The 23892-nt window shown below is 40.8% G+C and overlaps 1 protein-coding gene across 1 annotated transcript; it reads left to right on the top strand.

The window, feature by feature from the left end:
* Positions 1 to 7876: 7876 nt before the first annotated feature.
* LOC139741981 (uncharacterized) lies at positions 7877 to 22904 on the top strand (the record flags this gene model as incomplete). The annotated part of the gene is made up of 5 exons (XM_071652546.1): positions 7877 to 13106; positions 18582 to 18778; positions 19642 to 19760; positions 20049 to 20108; positions 22801 to 22904. Coding segments are annotated over exons 1-5 (5710 nt in total), but the record flags the coding sequence as incomplete, so codon positions are not given.
* Positions 22905 to 23892: the final 988 nt, after the last annotated feature.

The following is a 23892-nucleotide window of genomic DNA, read 5'->3' as shown; positions in this document are numbered from 1 at the left end:
CTTAGTGACAAATAAACTGATAATCGTGACACGCCGGACAAAAGTGTCATCTTTTCCTCAGACATTTGTATATATATGAGGATCAAAATTAGGGGGTGCTCCAAGAAATCCGCCAACAGAAAAAATGAGAAAATACCCTTAATTTGTCTATAACAATAATGTCTGAATTCAAAGACTATACACAGGGCATTCGCCAGGTTTCTGTACAATGCAATGCAATGTACATGGTTGCTAGTCTTGAAATTCAGACCCTTAATACGACATATTATGTGCATGTTTACAATAATACACCGTTTTTACTACTTTTCCTATAGTAACAGGTGGTTTAGTCTGTGTTGGAGACCTGAGGGAGGTGTGTTGGAACAGTCCAGTTTTCTTAAGCACCTTTTCATTAAATGATTTGATATTATTTCTGGTAAAGGATTTTTTTAGTACTGTCTACCTCCTGTAGAGAAATGGCGAAGAGTGAAGTATGACTCTGGCTCAGATACTTCAAATCTTGGGCAATGACTGAACCAGGTGTAGGACATATGTCACAGCTCATTTTTTCTCCCAGTACCACTAGTTTACCAGTAGAAGAGCTGCATATTCCATTGAGAACTGAAGGTTTTGGGTATTGCCCTACATATTTCCAAACAAATTTAACCCGTTTCCTCCAAGATTGTGTGAATTCCATATTAGCGCAGGGATTACCCGGTTCCCGCAAGCAATTTTTATAGTCCGCACTTCCCCTCTCTATATATTTCTTATTTCTTATGGGGGTTATTCAAATGTTCAAAAAGGGTAAAAGTTTGTTTTCACAGATGAAGTTGAATTTAGACAATTTGAATATTTTTAAATATATATTTTATTTGTAATTTCACTCATAAAGACTGAAAGCGGTTTGAATATTTTTGGTCTGATAGCTATGTATAGACATGTTATTCAAAAGTAAAAGCAATGTTTAATTGGTTCACATTATCCAAAGGGGGTGGGATGTAGTTGGCTTGTGAACAAAGTCTATGGGGAAGTTTACAAAGTTGATAAAAATAAAACAGAATCGGCATAGAGCAGAATCTAAATCACAATAAGCATTATAATATGACAAAATTCCCGACCCCAAAGGTGGTTGATTCTATGACGCTTTATGTCAAAGTACAATGTACATTCCACCCAAAATACATGTGATTGATAGGAGGAAAAAGTATGGTACATTAAAAACAACAATAGTTCAACTAACCCCTAATGGTCCAGCAGCATATGATTGTTAAGTTTTATGGCCTTGTCAATTGAAGATGATGTTACATTATCAAAGTCAGCTAGATCTACTTGTATATCAAGAAACCAAAAAGAAGGGGTGGGATGGGGTGGGGAGAGGAGAATGAAGTAAGTTATCGGTATCCGTAGTTTTGGTTTTCAGTATATTCACTTTAATTTCCTTAATTCCCGTTAGGTCACCATGGATTGGAGAGTTTGTGTACTAGTACTCTGCCAGGAACAAACACAAGAAAAACTTAAAGGTCCTATATGTATACTTTTGGGAGAGTGACTTGAAAGAAATTTTCAGGATATCACATTTCATGCATAATATGTGTAGGTCTGGGGGCATTTCATGAAGCATTTTGTCCGACGAGTTGTCAGACAAATTTGCTCTCTGCCAATCAGATGCAAGGATTTCTGTAGCTTGTAACAGTTTGTCTGAAAAATATCCGACCAAACTGCTTCATGAAATTCCCCCCTGTTGTATCACAAGACATCCTACCATACAGTTTTTGCAATCAAAGCAAACATATAAGGAGATATCAGTATTTTTCTCATTAAAATGTAAATTTCGGACGGTTTTGTCTGGAAACATTTTATTATAAAAATATTGTTCACATTTTGTGTTATTAACAATACTTAACATTGATGTTTATACAGATTCATTTTTTTTTAACAGAGGTTCTTTCTATCCGTAACTCACACTTAAGAATAATACTATTTTCAAGCACTAATTCTGGGTTTTTGCCTTTAATTGTCCACAAAAAGGAGGACTCAATGCATAAAAGGTGTGTGCTTTATTTTTGGAAAAATGTTGAGGAGATCAGGAAAATTATATATATTGATGTAGATTTTGGACCTGAAGGAGCAGTTGAAGCATTTTTACGAAACAATGCCTTGTGGCATCGTTCTTATCATCAAAAATTTATAATGACAAACTCAAATGAAAATTTGAGGGGGGAAGAAAAGACAAACATTGTGACATGAGACAGCTTGGTAAAGATTAAACGCTAAAATAGACAATGCAGCCTCTTTTCTCAGTTCATACTTATCCAGAGTGTGTGCTTTCTTTCCAGTACCGGTATTATTATTCAGATAGGTTAGGGTAATCCATTTGAATTGAGTGATACATCATTTTAAAACTTAGAGTCTGCTCTTTCAGAAGCTGTCCTTCAAGGACAAGTCCACCTTCATGCGCACGTGGATTGAGTGAATACAACAATATTAGTAGAACACATCACAGAAACTTGGAAAAATCGTACAATCCGTTCAAAAGTTATGATTTTTAAAAATGTCTGCACAGTCGCGGCTGGATGAAAAGACTACCACAGTGTATGATGTCACATGCGCACATTGTAAAGAAAATAAAAAGAGAATTTCACAAAACCATACTTTTTGAGTAAAGTTCACATTTCTTTGACTTGCTACTGACGTATGTTAAGGGTAATATTATTCCCCCTGCCTTCTGAAAGAGAAGTCGAGTCTCCTTTTGTAAGTGAAAACATGTTGAATTTTCTTTATTCATTCTTTATATCGTTGTACACATGTGACGTTACAAAGTACAGTAGTCTTCTCATCCAGCCTCGACTGAGCAGAAACTTCAAAAATTCATAACTTTAGAACGGATTGTCCAATTTTCCTTAAAGTTCACATAAGAAGCCGATCGCCAAAAACTGGACTGTTTGTGTTTTTGAAAGGCTTATTAACCATACTTTCCTATCTCACATCTTTCAAACCCCTAAAAAGGTTGGTTTTTGAGGAATATGCGTTCAAATTTCGTCAAAATATCGAAGCCTTATTCCCCGTTGAGTCAAGACCCCTAGATTATGATGTCACGTAAGGGTATTCCCTCTTATGTCCACGCAAATGCAGTGCTGTCAAAGCTTTAAAATTGCGTCATATCGCTCTCTTATGATGGATTTTATGTTCTAATTTGTTTAAGAATTATTAGAAAAAAATGTTCTAGTGAACGATTTTTTGATACATCACATAATATTCAGAAAATTTAGAATTTTGAGAGGACTTTTTTAGTTTTATTTTGGTTGGAAAAATAACGTCCCGCGTAAAAGATTAATCCGCGAGTGATGCGACTCTGTACGTGCCAGCGCGCGGTACGGTGCGGACGCCAGATGCTGCCAGCAAAGAGCTACCTCTGTGTGTGTGTGTCACTACGTGTGTGTGTGTATGTGTTGTGTATGATGTGCATATCGAGGCAGGAAACTGGGCTGGTGTCGCTTGCGATAGCTCCTATAGGCCTACAACACGCATCACAGCATAGCACGCACCCTGTACTGTACATATCGGATACAGTCACGCTCACAAATCACGTACGTCTTGCAAAACAACCAGACTAAATTTCTGTCTACTATTATTAGTTTACTTGTGGATTGGTTATGATCTTATCGTTGTTCATTTATATGGCATTTATATTTCGAAAGTGCACTCGCGATGCTCGAGTCACTGGCACTATAAAGCCGAGAAGTCGGTTGTGAATACAATCATGTCCGCTTAGCCAAAGTGCGAACGTAACCATGCTCGCCATGCCGGCTGCCCTGGCTTGCAATCGCGATGCTCTCTCGTCCGCTCGGCTCCCCGAATTTTACCGGCGGGGCTGCCTAGCTGCTGCTAGCTAGCTGCGCCTGCATACATACGCGGGGTTCGTACGTGTTGTAGGGCGCTCAATACGGTACATGTGAATCGAATGTAAACTGAATACCGAGCACGTACGTACGCACGCAGCGCACACAGGGTATGACAACACATAGGGGGAGTGGCTTCTGCGCTTGTTACGCGTATTTTCTAACCGCTGTACGCTCATTATCTGATCGCTGGAGATCCACACGCGAATGCAGCTTTTCGGCGTTGTTTGCAAACATGATTTGGGTCACATTTTCATGCGTGCTCGTAAAAAAATGGGGTGATATTGCTGTGATTTCAAAGTTAAATTTCTCAAGATAGAAACATCATTTCGCCATGAAATTTGAAATATGTCTTAATGAATATGTCTAAAATCGAGACGAGGAGCATCCCCGTCGTTTGCCATTCCATCTCCATCGAAAGGCAGCGGCTCATAGGGTTGCGGCACCCGTGGCCCTGCCGCTGCTTCCCCGGCTGGATTGACGTCGACAGCACCTTGCTCTCCCACTTCTCCATCGTCCTCTCCCCAGCTTACATCTTCCCAACTTCCATCGTCCTCGTCTATATTCTCGTCCCCTTCTCTGCTTTTGTCGCTTCATTCCTCTTCACTAACGTACTCCTCAAAGTCCATAAAAAGATCACTCTGATAACTCACTGTTCTCGGCCATTTTCGGAAGGAGTGAAAGCTCAAAATTGATCGACGCGAAATTTCGAAACGAACCGCTATGAAAAAGTTACGATGATACAAATGTGAACCGCACGTACGTACGTACAATGCATACGATACGAGCTGCGAGGTGATACGTCATACCGACCGACGGCCGACCGGATCTACTTTCGCACCAAAACTATGAGGAGAAAATTGTGATAATTGTGTGAAATTTGGGCTTGTTGCAGATCATAGTAATACAAAATAATTGTTTGAGAAGAAGCAGTTCATGATAATACTATTAAGTGTAGACAAACAGTAAAGAGTTGGTGTCAAAAGTATAAATAGCAGAGATTTCAGACTTTGAAAAAAAATTGACAGAAATTCTTTCCCGATGCCAAATGCTTTTCTACAGAGCATCCGGGGCCCGTGGCTCTAACTACCCTGGCGTGACGTCACAACTTTTGGAGTCCCGTACTGTGGCTGGTTTTCGAGGGGGAGGGAGGGGGATGTTTGGGACTTGCAAATAGCGGATATCTAGATGCTTGCGGGGATTTGAGCCAAACTTTTTGCATAATTGGTCAATTACCAACATATATTTCATCTACAAACGAATTTTACGAACATTTATTCCCTTCATATAGGATCTTTAAAACTCTCACTGATGTGTTCTACTATTGTTGCTGCATTCACTCAACCCACATGCTATGAAGGTGAAAAATCTTTGTCTGGCGACTTTTTGTTGATCAATCATACCAACCCTGATGGAAATCTCTTCAAATTCATGGACGTTCTAAAGTCTCCTTTAAGTTTAACCAAAATCTATATATGTAGTTGGCATGGCAACGTACCACTTAACACTAATCAAAAGTATTTCAAACCTCTATACATCCCGTCGATCAGTTGTACCTATTCAAATGGAATCTCTTCCAAACTGAAAAATAGCCTCCTATAACTAACTTCAACTAAAAACCCTAGTTTTGGGTTACCATGGCAACGTACAAATCAACAATTATATTTGACCCCTGCTTTATACTCTTGGTACCTTCTATATAACGTTCATATCAAATTTTGTGAAAATTGAATCTTCCTACCTGGAGAAATAAACAAAAACATGATTTTTAGAAAAAAAGGTCATTGACCTTTGACCTTTGACCTTTGGAAAATTCACTCCAAATTCAATCAAAATATTTTACTTGTTCTCAATATTCTTCCTGCCTAGTTTTATCCAGATTGGATATTCCTGACCTGAGAAATAGCCAAAAAACCCATTTCACAAATAAAGGTCATTGACCTTTGACCTCTGACCTCCTTCCCAGCATCAATTTTTTTGGAGCACCCTATTTTTTGAGAAGGTACATCATGAAGTACCTTTGGTGAAAAAATCATGCTTTTGTCCGCCGTGTCACGATAATTTCACTAAGCTACCCCACTAAGAGCAGCGCAAGTGTGTACAGAGCATCAGTTAGTGTGTGATGATCGGATGATGAAGTGTGAATGGTAGTGGAAATCGGGAGACGGATCGGCGGAAGAGTGGCGTGATAAGAAAGAGCCAACCCAAGATTACACAAGGTGCCCGGGTATCATACATTACAGCATATAAGAGTCAGTAGCAATAACCAGCAGCTACATTTCAGTTGAAAGATTGCCTCGTTTGGAGAATGAGACTGTGTAGTGACAGAACTGATTGGGTGGAAACAGTGAGTCTCAACATGAACTGGAACAGAGGCGACTTCAGTGGATACAGTGAAGTAATTAAACCAGTCCTACCAAGTACAAGTATGGCTAGTTAGACATCTAGATTTAGTCTTGGAATATGAATGATGAAAGGAAAGAAAGTCTAACTCTTTCAATGTAAGGCCAGGACTAGATCTAAGAGTACTTGCAATCGGTACTAACGTTAAAGTGACAGTGTCTTGGAACAGATCTGCAATGAAGGCCAGGACTAAGTATTAAAGTGAAGTTGAAGGAGTCTTGGAACGGATCTGCAAGAAAGGCCAGGACTAAGTACTCTAACGTTAGTCTCTACGAAGGAGTCTTGGAACAGATCTGCTACTGCTAGTACTTAAGGCCAGGACTAGATCTAAGTACTTAAAGTACAATAAGTCTTGGAACAGATCCGCAAGTATACAGGCCAGGACTAAATGCTAAAGTGGAGGAGTCTTGGAACAGATCTGAGTAAACACAAGGCCAGGACTTTACTGAGTATAGTCGTGGAACAGATGATCTGCAAGTAAGGCCAGGACTAGAAACCACTAAGTACTAAAGCAAAGGAGTCTTGGAACAGATCTGCTACTGCTAACTAGTACTTGAGGCTAGGACTAGATCTAAGTACTTAAAGTGCAAGGAGTCTTGGAACAGTTCTGCAAGTATACAGGCCAGGACTAAATGCTAAAGTGAAGGAGTCTTGGAACTGATCTGAGTAAACACAAGGCCAGGACTTTACTGAGTATAGTCGTGGAACAGATCTGCAAGTAGGGCCAGGACTAGAAACCACTAAGTACTAAAGCGAAGGAGTCTTGGAACAGATCTAAGTAAACACAAGGCCAGGATTCTACTGAGGATAGTCGTGGAACTGATGATCTTCAACTAAGGCCAGGACTAAGTACTAAAGTTAAGAACTCTTGGAACAGATCTGCAGGTAGGGCCAGGACTAGAAACCAGTAAGTACTAAAGAAGTGAAGGAGTCTTGGAACAGATGATCATCAACTAAGGCCAGGACCAAGTACTAAAGTTAATGAGTCTTGGAACAGATCTGCAGGTATAAAGGCCAAGACTATATTAGCGAATAGATATTATGTCGACACAAGGCCACATTGACTAGCACCTAGTCTATGGTGGAAGAGTCTTGGACCTGAAGACTAGGAATAGGATAAAGGAGAAAAGGTCTGGAAATAGATCTTATATTGATGTGAGAGTACTGTTATACCCAGTCCGAACTGGATATTGACTGCAATTGGATAGAAAGTGGTCTTACTCTTACAACTCCATGGTAGTATGGACTTTGGACTGTCTAGTTCTCAGTGTTGGAGGACCAATTAGCTGCGGAGCCTTGTAGTATCAAAGGATCTAGAAGTAGAACTCTACAGCTTACGAGTAGTCACAAGCAAGGATAGGACTAATACAGTACACAAATTGCTTTGGTACCAGTACAGCTGGAAGCCAGCTTGGACTAGACCTACAGTTGACAGTCTAGTATTGAAGGTAGTAGGAGGACCAAAGCAGTGTTGTCTTGGATGAAGCAGTACCAGGACTAAGAGAGAAACAGGCTGGAAGACGGCGCAGCAAGTTTCGAGGTTTAGTAGTCCACTTATTTGGGAGTATAGTGACTTTAGACAGCCATTTGTAAAGATGGATGAGCAGACGTCGGATGACTATCCAATGTATCATCAAGACCCATACATGCCTCAACCATCAAGTCCACTCAGGACACCAGAGAGCTTAGATATAGGCTTTTCAAGAATGCAACCGCCTAATATGCATGCAAATGGAAACACACGTGAGGAAATGTCAGCACCAGCTGGTGCTGCAGGAATGGAAAATGCAGCAATGTTGTCATTTCTACAGCAACAGAATCAGCTGATGAGGATGCTCGTTGAGCAAAACATGAAGGCCTCTCTACCACAAAAGCAGGTGAAACCATTCACAGGAGACCCACTACATTACCACTCCTTCGTGCGAGCATTCGAACATACCATCGAAGCTAAGACTTACAGTGACTCTGATCGGCTGTATTATTTGGACCAATACACATTGGGGGAAGCCAATGCCATCGTGAAAAGCTGCATGTATGGTCAAGACCAGACTGCGGCCTACAGAAAGGCGAAGGACTTGCTACGAAGGAAATTTGGCAATAGGCAGCTCATCGTAGAGACAATGATGATGAAAGCAGTGCAATGGCCTGACATCAAACCAGAAGATGGAGAAGAACTCCATCGCTTCTCGATTTTCGTAACCGAGCTGCACAATCTTGCAAGGGACCTCAACATGGAGTCAGAGGTCAACCACTCTCACAACATAAGGCTGATCATTGGAAAGCTCCCATACAAGCTGAGGGATAAATGGAGAAATCGAGCAGATGACATCCAAGAGGAGAAGCAAGGCAACATAACCTTCGATGATGTGGTGTCATTCATCGCCAAGCAAGCAAGGATTGCAACGAATCCGGTGTATGGGAATCTGAAGTACCAGGCTAAACCACCAGCAAAATTCGTAGGCACAGGCAAGGTGTCTGCAAGTGCAGGCAAATCAAGTTTCAGCACATCGGCGATGCCTGCAGCAAAAGCAGAGAGCAAGAAGGAAGTGTGCTTGTTCTGCAGCAGAGGGACACATACTCTGGCTGATTGCACAGTGCTCGCATCCAAGCCATATGAAGACCGCCTGTCATTCTGCAGAAAAGAAGGTCTGTGCTTCAGCTGTCTTCAGAGTTCTGCCCACTTTGCAAGAAACTGCAAGAGGAGATTGAAGTGCAGCATTTGTAGCAAACAACACCCAACAGTGCTGCATAGGGAGTTGAAGGCGAATCAACCTAAAAGGGAGAACAACTCGGCTGGCACTCAGCAGCAAGTTACAGAACCAGAGGCTTCTGCTACTATTACGCAGCAGCCACAACAGAATAGTGAGAACAAAAATCAAGCGGTGGCATCAAACACAATTAAGTGCAGCTTAAACACAAGTTCACCAGGAAATGACACCTTGCCAGGCATTGTGCCTGTCAGAGTACGCTCACGAAGGACAGGTGTGTGCACAGAGACATACGCATTCATCGACTCTGGCAGTAACGCGGTCTTCTGCACAGAAAAGCTGGCAACAACATTGAATGTGCAAGGCAAGACGATCAACCTCCACGTGTCTACCATGACAGACGAAAAGATTATAACCAGCCAAGTGTTGAGAGACTTAGAGGTTATGGATGTGCAGGGACACAACATCATACGACTGCCAGAAGTTTACTCACAACAGTACATACCAGTAGACAAGGAAGACATTCCTAGGCAAGAGGATGTGCAGAAATGGCGCTATCTGCAGAACATCGAAATGCCTTCCTTAGCAGAAGAGGCGCACGTTGGATTGCTAATAGGAAGCAATGTTCCGAGGGCAATGGAGCCAGTAGAGGTGATAAGCAGTGAAGTTCCAAATGGGCCCTTTGCATGCAGAACAGTTCTTGGATGGCTGGTGTACGGTGTATCAAGGGATGGAGCTAAAGGAAACAAAATCCAGTCTCACAAAGTGAAGGCTAAGGCCGACATTGACCAGCAGTTTGAAAGGCTGTTCAATCAAGATTTCAATGAAAGGATCATTGATGACAAGGAAGAGAAGTCACAGGAAGACTTGATCTTCATCAAGAAGGTAGAGCAGTCGATGAAGCTGGAAGATGGTCATTATGAAATAGCTCTTCCCTTCCGTAGAGATGATGTGAAGTTGCCGAATAACAAACTTCAAGCAATGCAGCGAGCAGGCCATTTGAAGAGAAGGTTTGAACGACAAGCAGACTTCAAAAGGGAATACACTGACTTTGTAGACTCCATGATGAAGAAAGAGTACATGGAGAAAGTACCTGAGGAAGAAATACACAGAAATGATGGAAGAGTGTGGTATCTTCCCCATCATGGTGTGGTACATCCTCAAAAAGGGAAGCTGCGGGTCGTCTTTGATTGCTCAGCTGAGTATGGAGACTTCTCTCTCAATAGGGAGCTGCTACAGGGGCCGGATCTTGCAAACAAGTTGTTTGGAGTATTGACCAGATTTCGTCAAGACAGAGTGGCAATGCAAGCAGACATAGAGGGCATGTTCTCACAGATCCGTGTACCTAAAAGAGACAGAGACATGTTGAGATTTCTGTGGTGGGAGAACGGCGACATTGAGCGACCTTTGACAGAGCACAGAATGAAGGTACACGTCTTCGGTGCTGTATCATCACCATCATGTGCCAACTTTGCATTGAAAAGAGCAGCACAGGACCAGACAGGTAGCTTCTCAGATGAGGTCATTCGTACTGTGCATCGAAACTTCTACGTCGATGACTGTTTGTGCTCAACGCAGAGTGTACAGGAGGCTGAGAAATTGGTGTCAGACTTGACAGAGATCTGCAGAGGAAGGGGATTTCGTCTGACGAAGTGGCTATGCAATGAGCCAGAGGTGCTAGCCAAGATCCCAGTGGAGGAAAGAGCAAAGAGTGTACAAGACTTGAGCTTAGATGTCAAGAATGAGATCACTGAGAAGGCGCTGGGTATTGTGTGGTCTACAAATGAAGATACGCTGGGTGTGACGATCAATCTGAAGGACAAACCTGAAACAAGAAGAGGGATTTTATCCACTGTGAGCTCTGTGTATGATCCCATAGGATGTGTAGCACCAGTTGTGTTGCCAGCCAAACAGTTGCTCCAAGTGCTGTGTAGATCTCGGTTAGGCTGGGATGCCAAGATTCCACCGGACTTGCTGAGGAAATGGCACACCTGGAAGACCAAACTACCAAGGCTGATGGAGTTCAAGATGGCAAGATGCTTGAAACCACCAGATTTTGAGCCAGAGTCAGTCACCCTGCATCATTTCTGTGATGCCAGTGAAAAAGGCTATGGCAGCGTCACATATCTGCGATGGAAAAATGCAGAAAGAGTACAAATGAAGTTTGTGACGAGCAAAGCTAGAGTTGCACCACTGAAGGAGGTATCTATTCCTAGAATGGAATTGACAGCAGCAACTGTAGCGGTCAGGGTTGACCACATGATCAAGCAAGAGCTCGACATCTTGGTAGATGAGACCTTCTTCTGGACTGACAGTATGACTGTTCTTGGCTACATAAATAACGACACGTCACGATTCAAGACATTCGTAGCGAACAGGGTGGCAGTGATTCGAGATGGATCCAAACCAAACCAGTGGAGGTATGTGGAGTCTTCACTTAATCCTGCCGACATGTGTTCAAGAGGAATCGAAGCGGATAAGTTTCTGCAGTCAGACGTCTGGAAGGAAGGCCCAGAGTTCCTCCAAACACCAGATGAGGAGTGGCTGACAAGAAGTGAAGTCTCGCCAAGCAATCTGCATGTTGAACTGGAATTGAAGAAAACATGCCTTGCCACGGAAGTGACCAAAGAGGAAACTTCAAATCCCACAAGCAAACTTATCCATCACTACTCAGACTGGATGAGACTGAAAAGGGCAGTGTGCTGGTTGAGGCGATTTGTGAAATGGATGAGTCAGAAGAAGGAGCAGACCACTTCCCAAGATGAATCCCTGAAAGGGAGACTGACACTTCAGGAAATGCAAGCTGCAGAAGCAAAGATTGTGGGTTTTGCCCAGAGTGAAGCATTCCCATGTGAAATTGAGGGACTACAGAACGAAGGCTCAATCCAAACAGCAAGTAAAGGAGAACGGAAAACACGAGTGAAAAGAACAAGTCCTATCTATAGACTTGACCCAGAGCTGGATGAGGGCCTGCTGAGAGTTGGAGGAAGGCTGAGTCGAGGTTCACTTCCCATGAATGTGAAACATCCTGTAATTCTCCCTAAGAAGAGTCATGTGTCAAAGTTGATCCTAGAACACATACACAAGATGTCAGGGCACAGTGGGAGAAACTACGTACTAGCTCGACTTCACCAGAACTACTGGATGCCAAGTGCAAATTCTGCCGTCCGGAAGATAACGGGGAGCTGTATCCAATGCAGACGTAACCGAGCAAAGGTTCTTCAGCAGAAGATGGCAGACTTACCAGCTGACAGAATCAAGCCCGATGATCCTCCATTCACAAGGGTAGGAGTCGATTTCTTTGGCCCACTGGATGTGAAGAGAGGACGTTCAGTTGTGAAAAGATATGGTGTGATGTTCACATGCCTTGCAGTCAGAGCAGTGCATATCGAGAAGGCTGACAGTCTCAGTACAGATTCATGCATCGCAGCCATTAGAAGGTTCATTGCACGGAGAGGTGCAGTGCAAGTAATGAGATCTGACAATGGCACTAATCTGGTAGGAGCAAAAAGAGAACTGAAACGAGAGATAGATGCATGGAATCAAGCACAGATCAACGATGCACTGCTGCAACACAACATACAGTGGAGCTGCAATCCTCCCGGGGGCTCACATCATGGCGGCGTCTGGGAACGACAGATACGCACGGTGAGAGAGTTGCTGTTTAACCTTGTAAAACAGCAAACACTAGATGACGAAGGTTTGCAGACACTCCTTTGCGAAGCAGAAGCCATCATTAATGGGAGACCCATTACCAAGGTGTCAGATGATCCGACTGATTTAGAAGCATTAACTCCAAACCATCTGCTTCTAATGAAGTCACAACCACAACTACCACCAACGGTGACCCGAGAGACTGATGTGTATGCCAGACGAAGATGGCGTCAGGTGCAGTACATGTCAGATCTGTTCTGGCGCAGATGGACGAAAGAATATCTTCCCCAGTTGCAGCAGAGGCAGAAGTGGGTGGAGCCACAACGCAATCTCCAGGTTGGTGACTTGGTGCTGCTGGTGGACCAGACATTGCCACGAAACACCTGGTTGCTGGGGAGAGTGACGCGCACACTACCAGATGCTGAGGGCTACGTTCGCAGCGTAGAAGTGAAGACAAAGTTGGGTGCTTATATGCGGCCTATCAGCAAGTTGTGCCTTTTGTTGGAAGGAGATGTGTAGTCAGTTGTGGGATCCTGAATTCTGTGAATTATTTTGTGCTTATGATGTGGTGCGAGCCAAGCGCCGCCACAAATAGATTTGATATTGAATTTGGACCACAGCTGTATGTTTTTGGAGCATCAAGCAGAATGGCATGACGTTGACATGGAGCGTGTATGCAGCAGGATCAGTTATGCAGCAATACAACAATTTGCAAATCGCGTCTTGAAATAGTGTGAACATGGTAGCTTGCTTCAAATGTATTAGCAAATGTGTAGTAGCTGTGGTGCGAGCCAAGCGCCGCCACATTTTTAGTTCACCATGATTTTGTGATCACCGGATATGTGCCATCTCGCATTCAACAAAGTTTGCTCAAGTGCATGATGAGGACACTCCAAACCGTTTGATGCACACTGGACATATGTGAAAACAACAAATTAATGTAACTCAAAGAAAATTGGACATGTTAGATATACAGACAGAGACTGTAACAAGCTGACTGTATAAGCTTCAAGCGATATTGGACTTCATGGCCGCAGTTGCATGAAGAGTATGAATATAAATGGTTGCATTTGTTGTGTTTAAGCTGAAATAACAGTGGTCAGACATACAATGATTCATTTATAACAGAGAAAATTCTGGTGTGTAACACAAGGTAAAGGCAGTTGTGTTATTTGTTACACATTTGTATTGCATTTTGAGTCACAAGGTGATTATGAAAAGGAGTGCTACACCAGTTGATCACTAGAAACAAGTTTTGATGCTTAAAAGAAGAATATTTCATTGACTAATGGAAGCATACCAAAAGTTTGAGTTTTTGACAAGAGACTCCTAGTAATATGTCTAAAAGTTGGATATACAATGTATTTTGTTTGGTCTATGCTCACTTCAGTGTGTGAGTCATTTGGTGTAATGCTTTATGACATAATGGAACAGTTTAAAGGATACTGTATGATATTATGTGTTTTTTATGTTATGCTGTGCAGACATAAATTTGATTCAAGATTCAAGATGGAATATAAGAGGTTTGGTACAGATGTACAAAGAGAAATATTCCCAAATCGGTCAAGGTGTTAACCATAGAATTTGGTATGCAAACCATTGGCTTTGGTGTAGTATAGTTTTGGAAAAGTGTGAAGACATACAAAAGTGCATTTTGTAATTGCAAGTGTATTGCATTGTATTTTCATTTTATGGGGAGTTGCTGTAGTATAAGATAAGTTTAAACAGGGTTTTGTGAGATCACAAAGTCAGAAAGAACAAGAGAGATAGAAGCAGTGGTATACTGTATCAACGTACATTTTATTGTCTCAGAATCAGACAAAACCAAGTGGTGATTTGTTGTTCTGATGCTGTTTGCTTTATGCTATTATTGAGGTACAGCATGGTACATAAATGCCATTAATAGTGAATAGTATATGCAAATATGTTCATCAGGTGAAAGTGTTTGTAGATTTGGTGTTGACAGGTTTTGGTAAAATAGAAATCGAGAGCTTGAAAAAGCCAAAGGAGGATTCAAATGCATAATGAAAGTTTTTGTATTTGAACAAAGGTGGTTTGTTGTTATGGACAAGCATGTTATCTGGTGTTCCGTATATTTGTTGCATTAGGAATTGTTCCTAGTTGTAGAGTGACAAGCTGAGTTTCAAAGCTAGATTTGTGCATTTACAAGTTGGTCATGTACATAGAAACACTCTCTGAAACACAAAAGCTAAACTCAGAGAAATTGTGATGTCAATCACTTGACGATTGATTCTAGTAAAAAGAGCAGCAGGAGGTGCAAGTGCCTTGATTAAATACATGCCTTGTATTGAGTTGAGTAGGATGCTCATCAGTCAGAACAGTTTAAAGTGCCAAACTCAAAGGAGCATTGGGTTATGTGTTTTACATTATTAATTTGTTCTAGTTTGTTTCATACTAAAATGTATGCATGGTAGATAACCATCTGTTCGTATTTGAATTTGTTACTAGAACATTGAAGTGTTTTGTAGAAACCTAAGTGAAGTTTCTTCAGCACAGATAGTGCTTGGTTTAATGGGGATACCATTTGATTACATATTGTTGGTTACCATGGTTTCAAGGAAACAGAAAGAGGTAATTTTCACCGGCAAGCGTGTTGAAAATTAAGGGGCCGGAATGTTACTGCAGATTTAACAGGAATAGCGCCACCTTGTGGTCGAATCTGAAAATGCATACAGTATCTTACCAGTATAATAGGCAGTACATATAAAGAGAAGAGAGGATTTGGCTGACAGAAATGGGTGAGGGATGCTGTGATTGTGACCCGGGGGAGGCGCACAATCTTTCAACCTGCTTCTTCTGCTTTTCCCACTTTGTACCGCTTTTCCACCTTTTCACCTTTTCTGCTCGGTAATCATGTAAGGATGTAGAACAGACAGGCAGTGAAGAATTCATCGTGTTGACCTTCATTGATGCTCGATCGTGTCTCAAGTGTCCAAGTGTAGAAAATAGTGAGTCAGACGTGAAACGGTGCATTAAAGAACACAGTGGACAATACCACAGCACAGTTACTTGGTTGTGATTCGCTGCAAGTTTGTGAGTACCGTACCGTGCCAGAGCAGCGCAAGTGTGTACAGAGCATCAGTTAGTGTGTGATGATCGGATGATGAAGTGTGAATGGTAGTGGAAATCGGGAGACGGATCGGCGGAAGAGTGGCGTGATAAGAAAGAGCCAACCCAAGATTACACAAGGTGCCCGGGTATCATACATTACAGCATATAAGAGTCAGTAGCAATAACCAGCAGCTACAATGCATGTATTGTACCATATCTACTGCAGAATAGGAAATGAATCAGTTAGAAAGATGAAATCTGATACAATATGCAAAATACCGTATAGAATATGAAATGAAAGTTTCATGTGAGATCACTGTTTGAAAGAACAATAAACAAATTTCTACACGATGAAATCAGATCAAGGGAATGATAAAGTAAAGCCAACAAGTCTTGATATTAACCCTCTTTACAATTCATATTGAAAAACATGAAAATTTCTACATGGTGAAATCAGATCAAAGGAATGATAAGTCTTACCTCTTTACAAATCATATTGAAAAACATGAAAATTTATACATGATGAAATCAGATCAAAGGAATGATCAAATAAAGCTAACAAAACTTAATATTAACCTTCTTTACAAATCATATTGAAAAACGTGAAAAGGTACCACTCATAATGACCAACATCAATTATGAAAAAAAAAGAAAATGACGCTGATAGATCACGTCATACAAATTACTGTCATGTGGAATAGACTGTAATACACAACTAAATTAAATGATCAAAATGTGAAAATAATACGAGAAACTTCATAAGATTTTCATGAAGATTTTCTTTCTTTTTTGACAGAAAATTGTCCAAATAAATATTTCACCATGTCATGAGGAATAAACTGATTACTGTCAGTACACAACCAAATTATCAAAATACATGTATGAGAATAATACGAGAAGCTTCCTCAAATTGCTAGCCTAATTAAGCAAGAAATTTGAATTGAAAGAGAAAATATGATAGAAAAATGTTGATAAAGTTACAGAAAAAATGGAGTAAATTTAAGGGAGGCAGAATTCACTCTTACACAGGTCACGTGTATGCTCGCGATACTGTTTACCAGCGGTTTGCTTCCTAAAATGGCCGATATTGGAGGTCCTTGGCTTACTACACCTTAGTCCCTGGTACCTATTAACGTGTTAGAAAATTTAGCTAAATCGCGAGAGTAGACGTACTTCTTGGCATGACTGCAGTTTGGCATGGCGCACGTTGGTAGACATTGCTGACCATGATCGTGACATCTAGTAGATAAAGGCGTCTGTATTTCATCTCAACCTCAGCCTAGTTAACTTAACTACAGCACATGTAAGTGCCCAAATATGACTGGAAAGCTGGAGATGATTTTTTGTGTTTTGTTTATTATCAGTTTGTTATACAGTGTATTAAATGTGTTTTGATCAGTTTTCGTCCATTAGAACCGAGAAGGCACCACATTATATTCAACGCGTGGGACTACCCACCTGTATTACTTCGGTAGCTCCATGCTCCTGAATTTTCCCGTGTAGGACTTGGCCTACAGGCCTATTTTATAAAGTAGCCTTAGAACAGGATGTTCATGTCACGCCAGAGACTGGATGAAAAAAGAGGCCCAAATATATTGGATGTACCCGACAAAGAAACGTAACTAACTGCATGTGAACCGATACGTAGGAATGGAAATGACTACGTACGGTACTAAATTTACTAGTGTAGTGGTGGGGGACTTCGCGGCTCGCGGTTGTTGAAGCTTCCTATTGGAGCGGGGAGAAATTCCAAACCTCTGCTCTTCAACGCACAAAAAGCAACCAAGTTGAAGTTCAGTTCTATTATACTGAGACCAGAATACCACAGGACCAGTCCTGTAATACTGTATCAAATGTGATGTGATGTGATGTGATGTGATGTGAAATCTCGGTCCCTGCTCCTGCTATATTTATAATCAAATCTTTTTTTCTTCTTTCTTTCTTCCTTTCTTTCTTTCTTTCTTTCTTTCTTTCTTTCTTTCTTTCTTTCTTTCTCTCTTGTTATTGTTATTGTTGTTGTAAGGGTCTTTAATTTTATTATTATGGCTTGTCTGACGTATAAAGAATACAGCTTCATTTATGGCTTTAATGAGTTAAGGAGGTGATGCCTGACGGGCCAATGAAATACTACCAGGTACAGCTATTTTATTTTTGCATGTTATTTCAAGTTTAGTATTGTCAAAAATGTTTCCTTCTATTTTCATGGTGGTAGCAAAGGTAATCCAATATAATTGAGTACGGTACCGGTAACTGTTGTGTAAAGAGTTCCTCTTTGCTCTTGTACCCCCTGCCACCCACCTCCATGCAGCAACCCCTCCCCCCCCCCCCCCCCCCCCAAAAAAAAAAAAAAAGAGGGAAAAAAACCACACACACACACACACACACCTCTAACGTTAGCTCTTCATAATGATATGTACTTAGTATTGAGACCAATGTACACTAACAGTCTATTTTACATCATGCATGGCTGGAAGTGCTTGTAATACTTCAAACCATGTGGTTCTTATTATGGTGAAAAAGTAGGAAATATGCCTGGGTCTTTGCTGCATTCTGGACTCCTGGGTTAAGATTTGAGTAAATGATATTTCTTTATAATATTCCCCCTGAAATGCCAAGTGTCAATTTTATTTGAACAGATCAAAAGTGTTGCCCTCATTTGGAATGTTGGAATTAACCTAATATGCACAATTTAGGTTCGTTTGGAATTGTTTTTATTTTGTTTTGTTTTGTTTGTTTGTTTGTTTGTTTGTTTGTCTGTTTTTGTGTTTTTTTTGGGGGGGTGGTACTAAAGTAACTCTTTTCCAAGAAAGAAAACATGTTTTGTTTGCAACAATAACATGCTCATTTCATCCCTCTTCCCTTTCAGTCATATCTGCACAGACAGGACACGACGGTGGAGGTATTGTCATAGTAACCATGAAGAGGGCATCCAGTGGAGGGGATGGTTGTCCAGTCAAGAAGAAAGGTCACTGGATTCTCGGCCTGCTGGACTCTATGAATGACCCTGCTCTACAGATCTTCTCAGACGAAGAGGTTGTGGTCATCAAAGACAAATATCCAAAGGTACTGGTCAATTGTGGGTGTGTATGACAACGTGCAGTCACTTCTTCATCTTATGGTGTCTTAGTTACATTAATGGTTATTTTGAACTTTGATAACTTTGCTATGAAATATTTTGCAAATAAGTCAAGGAGCATTCCGTGCATTTTATTATTATCATTTTTACTATGCTGCCTTTATCAAAAGATCCTTGAAAAAAGATCCTTGAAAGAAAATATTGTCAGAATATTACTGGAAAATATCACTGGAATTTGTGAGAAAAATTGAAAAGCAGGAATCAACTTTAAGGTATCAGCTACCAGGAGACCATTGAGATTAGATACAGATAAAAGACAACAAAGGTGATTTGTCTCTTAGTTTGTTGCCAGTAGGTATACTCCATCAACAACTAGTTTGTCATTTTGATTTTAGTATGTTTGTTTCTCATCAAAGTTTAACAATTATGTATGAATTTTGAATAATTTTTTTTCCTTTTTTTTTTTGCTGGTGGGTGTAGGCATTTGTAAAGTTAGAGCTAGCATGTGTAATTTTTCAATTTTTGAAGAAGCAATTAGATTTTTGTGTACTTGTCAAAATGTTTTACAATGTACTCACTTTTTTTCTTTCGTGCATTCATTTACACTTACAGAGTTTGACAGCCCAAGACAATACCACAAATGACTATTTGGTGGCAGAGGATTTGTAAATTAGAGAATTAGAGGATAGGCCCTGCAACTGGTGGGGTAGGCTTAGGGTTGGAAATGGATGTTATAGGAATTATAAATTGTATGAATTTGCCCGTCAAAGATCTGTTTACAACAAGAAGAAATAAGGTTTGAGGGATTGTAGAATTGATGATGCCAGGTTTATATTTACTTTGCTTGCAGGCTCGTCACCATTTTCTCGTGCTGCCCCGGAAGAAGATAAGCAGCCTTAAGGCCCTCAAGTCTGAAGATCTACCCCTCCTCAAGCACATGCATCGTGTTGGCAAGATGATCATCACAGAGTGAGGCATGAACCTTTTGGCTAGGCAGAAAAACTTGCTCTTTTCATCTTTGCTGAAATGGTGGAGTGATCAAAAGATTGATGAGTTTGTGTGTGTGTCTGTCTGTGTGTAATAAGAATTCATTTTGCAATTTTGTGTTTCTTTAATAAGCAGGGCAATTTACAGTGTTGTCTTGACTGTACACTCTTCATTAAAAGGCTGGTTGATGTTTTGAAAATTTGCATATTTAGCTTGAAATATTACAAATGCACATGGCTGATTTTTTTTTATCCCCATGGATTAATCCAGCTCTATAGGTGAGAAGAAACTGGATTTCAAGCTTGGCTATCATGCTATTCCAAGTATGAGGTGAGAGTAAACATTGATTATGGCTGTTCTTCTTGTTCTCATCCTAGTGTTCTTCCCATTGAACGCTATAGTGGAAGTGATGTTATGCGCAGTGCTTGAAGCCAGCGCTTTGTTTTAGTTGGCGCTGCCATTTTAGGACTCCGCCTGTAGGCCCCACCCGCTTTACTATACGCTACTGTTGTGCAGAGGGTAGGCAGAAGAAACGTGCGTTCCTCAGTGGAAAGTCGCTTTGGTGTATATTATGGGGCGCCAAGTATCGCATGGGCTATTTCATTATGAAATGGCTCTTAAGTTGACAAAATGAACATGTCCTAAAAAAACAACTGCTTTTGTGACAAAATCAACATTTCTTCAACAGAATGACTGATTTCAAACTGCCATTTTGTAGACAAAATTACTCATTTTGTAACAAAATAGCCATGTGACACTTGGCACCTTATTGGTGCCCCATAGCAAAGTCCCAAAATGGCCGCCACCGGCCAAGCACTTCTGGTGACTTCAAAACACAGTGCAACACGAGCGTAGTGGCTTTTCGGTGTGTAGTGCGCGCCCATTGCACGCGCCTTCCACTATAGAGTTCAATGGTTCTACCTGTTCTTTCTCCTCTTCTCCACTGGCCATTTTTCCCGTTTCTTTTTTTTTTTTTTCTTACACTGTGTTGTGCCTGAGGGGCTCACAAGAATCTGATTTGCTGGACAGTGTTGACCTTGCGAAATTGCTTTCCTGATGACCACACAGATAAATGAAAATATGTTAATGGATTGCAACATGTTCTACCCTCAAAATGATAAGGGAAAAGACCACTTTATACTTGCTGTATATAAATCTTCATTATGTGGAGTTAATCACTTGGTTTCTCACAAAAAGGTTGCTATTGCCCCTTTTATTTTGTCAATTACTTGATTATAGCAGTCTTCTTTTTTTCCTCCACGAAGGAGTTTATGTTTTAATTATCAGCATTTGTTTTTTGGTTTATTTTTTTTTTATTTGTCTGTCTACAAAGTAACTCAAAAAGTTGTGAACAGATTTTGATGAAACTTAGATGAAAAGTTGATAATGGTACAAAGAACAGATGATTAAATTTTGGTAGTGATTCAGGAAATTTTATGAATTTTTGAAGGACCTTTTTATCTTTTGGCAAATAGGATCAATGAACTTGGGAGTTCAAGCAGCGCGTACTTGAGGTTTGCACATGCGCACTAAAGCTCATGCTCTGCTCAAGGCGCTGCGCAGCATGCAAGAAGCTGATGAGGTAAATAAAGACTTCTTTATCATTTGGGAAATTGGGCAAATGAGCTTCTTGGCAGAGGTTTGCACCGTCTGAGTGCTTTCTTAGTTTTTAATTAATTTAGGAGAGGTCTGATTTACCAATGTACATGTAGTGTCTTTCGTCCATGGGCCTTCTACTGAAAATAGAAGAAGTGAGTTATTTGCATAGATAGCCTATCGATTGTGGTTGGTACATTTGCATTTTGTTATTGACTTTAAGGGGGTCGATTGATTTTGTGGACAGCGCAACTGCAGAACTGTGTGAAGTATGCAAATGAAACTTGCCATGATATCTTCAATAGTAGGTGAATGGACCAAGCTGCATCTATTAACATGGCTGCACACCAGCAAGGTCAAAGGTCAAGGTCAATTTCTTATAATTTCATTAATTCCCCCATATCTCTGGATTGCTAATTTCAGGAAATGTAGTGTGTACATGTATTACCAGATAAAGATTCTCTAGGAATAGTTGCGGCCATGGGGTCGAAGGTTAGAGGTCAAAAGTTAAGTGAAAATTCTAGAACTTTGAATTTTTGTCTCCATATCTTGGAAATGGCTTAAGGTATCTTCATGAAACTTAATACACATGCTTGTACAGCCTGACAATGATTCTCTTGAAATGTTGGGTTCATTGGGTCAAAGGTCAGGTTAAAATGGCAAGATTCTACTATTTAGTGCTAGAATTACACAATTTTTTCATACCTCAGAAGTTACTCAATGCATACACTGAAATAAACTATGTATTAAAACATGCATTACTGTACAGTGATTTTATTGGGAAAAATTTGGGCCATGGGTCTGTGGTCAAGTGAAAATGTTAAAAATTAACATATTTCCCCATATTTTGAAAATTACTCAAAGTATTGTCATGAAAATTGGGTGTTACTTGTCATTTTCTGCCGTGATTATTCTATGTAAGTTGTAGGCCAGGGGGTCAAAGGGCAAGGATCAAAGGTCCAGTGAAAATTCTCAAATTCCTGATTACTTGCTTCTCTGAAACAATTCAGCCATCCAAATGAAATCTGGTTCAAGAAATGTAAAGTGCCACCAAACTTTCAAACATGTCGTTTCATTTTCGTGCCAATCATATGAAACTGTTAACACACATTGTTGAGATATCCTATAGACCTGGGCACCGTTTCATGAAGGTTGTCAGCCCTGACAAGTTGTCAGTCACTGACAATTACCATAGTAACAGTCAGTGACAAGAGCGTCTCAACCAATCAAAACCAAGGATTTTACTGAAATCGTCAGAGACTGACAACTTGTCAGCGCTGACTAAATAGATGAAACACCCCCCCCCCCCCCCCCCCCCCCCCCGTTGAAAGAATACATAATGTGAGATGGCGGAGGCATACCTGTCACCATAGTGACATGTCTAGTTTGAAAATATTGCTTCTTTCTTGTTCTTTCACCACAACAGCCACTTGCACCAGCACGCAATATCCCAAGACTTTGATTCGCCGTGCCTGAAGACGAAGAAACACTGGAACTCTTTCACCACTGATTACTTTGTAGAATCAGGGGGTAAGTTGGTCTAGATTTCCCTGGATATGAATTTATGTGCGAATCAGTGAGTGGCAGATCCGGTTGGGGGTGGGGGGGGGGGGGGGGGGGGTGGGGGGGGCCCCTTTTATTTGTTTTGTTTGAATTGCTTTAATTAAAGAAATGAAAAAAATTGCATCTTTTGCTTGTCAGCTGGTGAAACCTGGAAGGGCACCTTGCTTTGTGCCCCCCCCCCCCCCCCCCCCCTTTATGGAATTCTTGGATTCACCCCTGCAAACTAGTAACTATTTGTTGTCATATACATGTACAACACAAATGTATCCCTTTCCAACAAATGAATCCCTATCCCTTTGGCTAACATGAAATCTCTCCTCTATAACATTTCATTACAGGGATGGAACCTCATTCATTTGGGATCTAAGAGTGAAAATGTTGTGGCCAAAATCAAAAGATGGCTAGATTTTGCCCTAGCACACTTTGAATTCCATAGCAATCTGAGTGAAATCCAGTGAGAAGCGTAGACAATAGAGTGTATACAAGAAATGTATTTTTGCAGGCAGTACCGGTATACATTTGAACACAGGGGGCAGCATCACAAAAAACTGTGCAAATCTAGACTGACCCACATTGACCAACCAAATGCCATTCTATCTCACAATGATGGACATGATGTACCAATACTCTACAAATGAAAAAGCTCTGTATTAGGTTGTTAGAGGTTTTCTAGGCAAACGTGGATCGATAGTTGAAAACTAGTCAGTCTTGAATCTCATACACATTTAGATCTCAAAGAATAGATCACAATTTGACCTGGGATTCTTGGAAAAATCTGTGATTGTCGATTGCTCATTTGCTCACTCAACGGAAAAGATCATCCATAAGGAAGTTTTTACAATACCCTCATTTCTCCTGGCTAAAACGCAGACATTCTAACGTAATGACATTGATTGGTTGATAGACTCAGGCATAGTTTTGATCATTCCTTATTTACTACCGGTATGCATGTATA

This window comes from Diadema antillarum, unplaced genomic scaffold (assembly GCF_040938485.1).
Source record: "Diadema antillarum isolate AM-2024a unplaced genomic scaffold, OU_Dant_1.0 seq00000971_RagTag, whole genome shotgun sequence".
Taxonomy (NCBI): domain Eukaryota; kingdom Metazoa; phylum Echinodermata; class Echinoidea; order Diadematoida; family Diadematidae; genus Diadema; species Diadema antillarum.
This window is presented reverse-complemented; position numbering and strand designations above follow the sequence as displayed.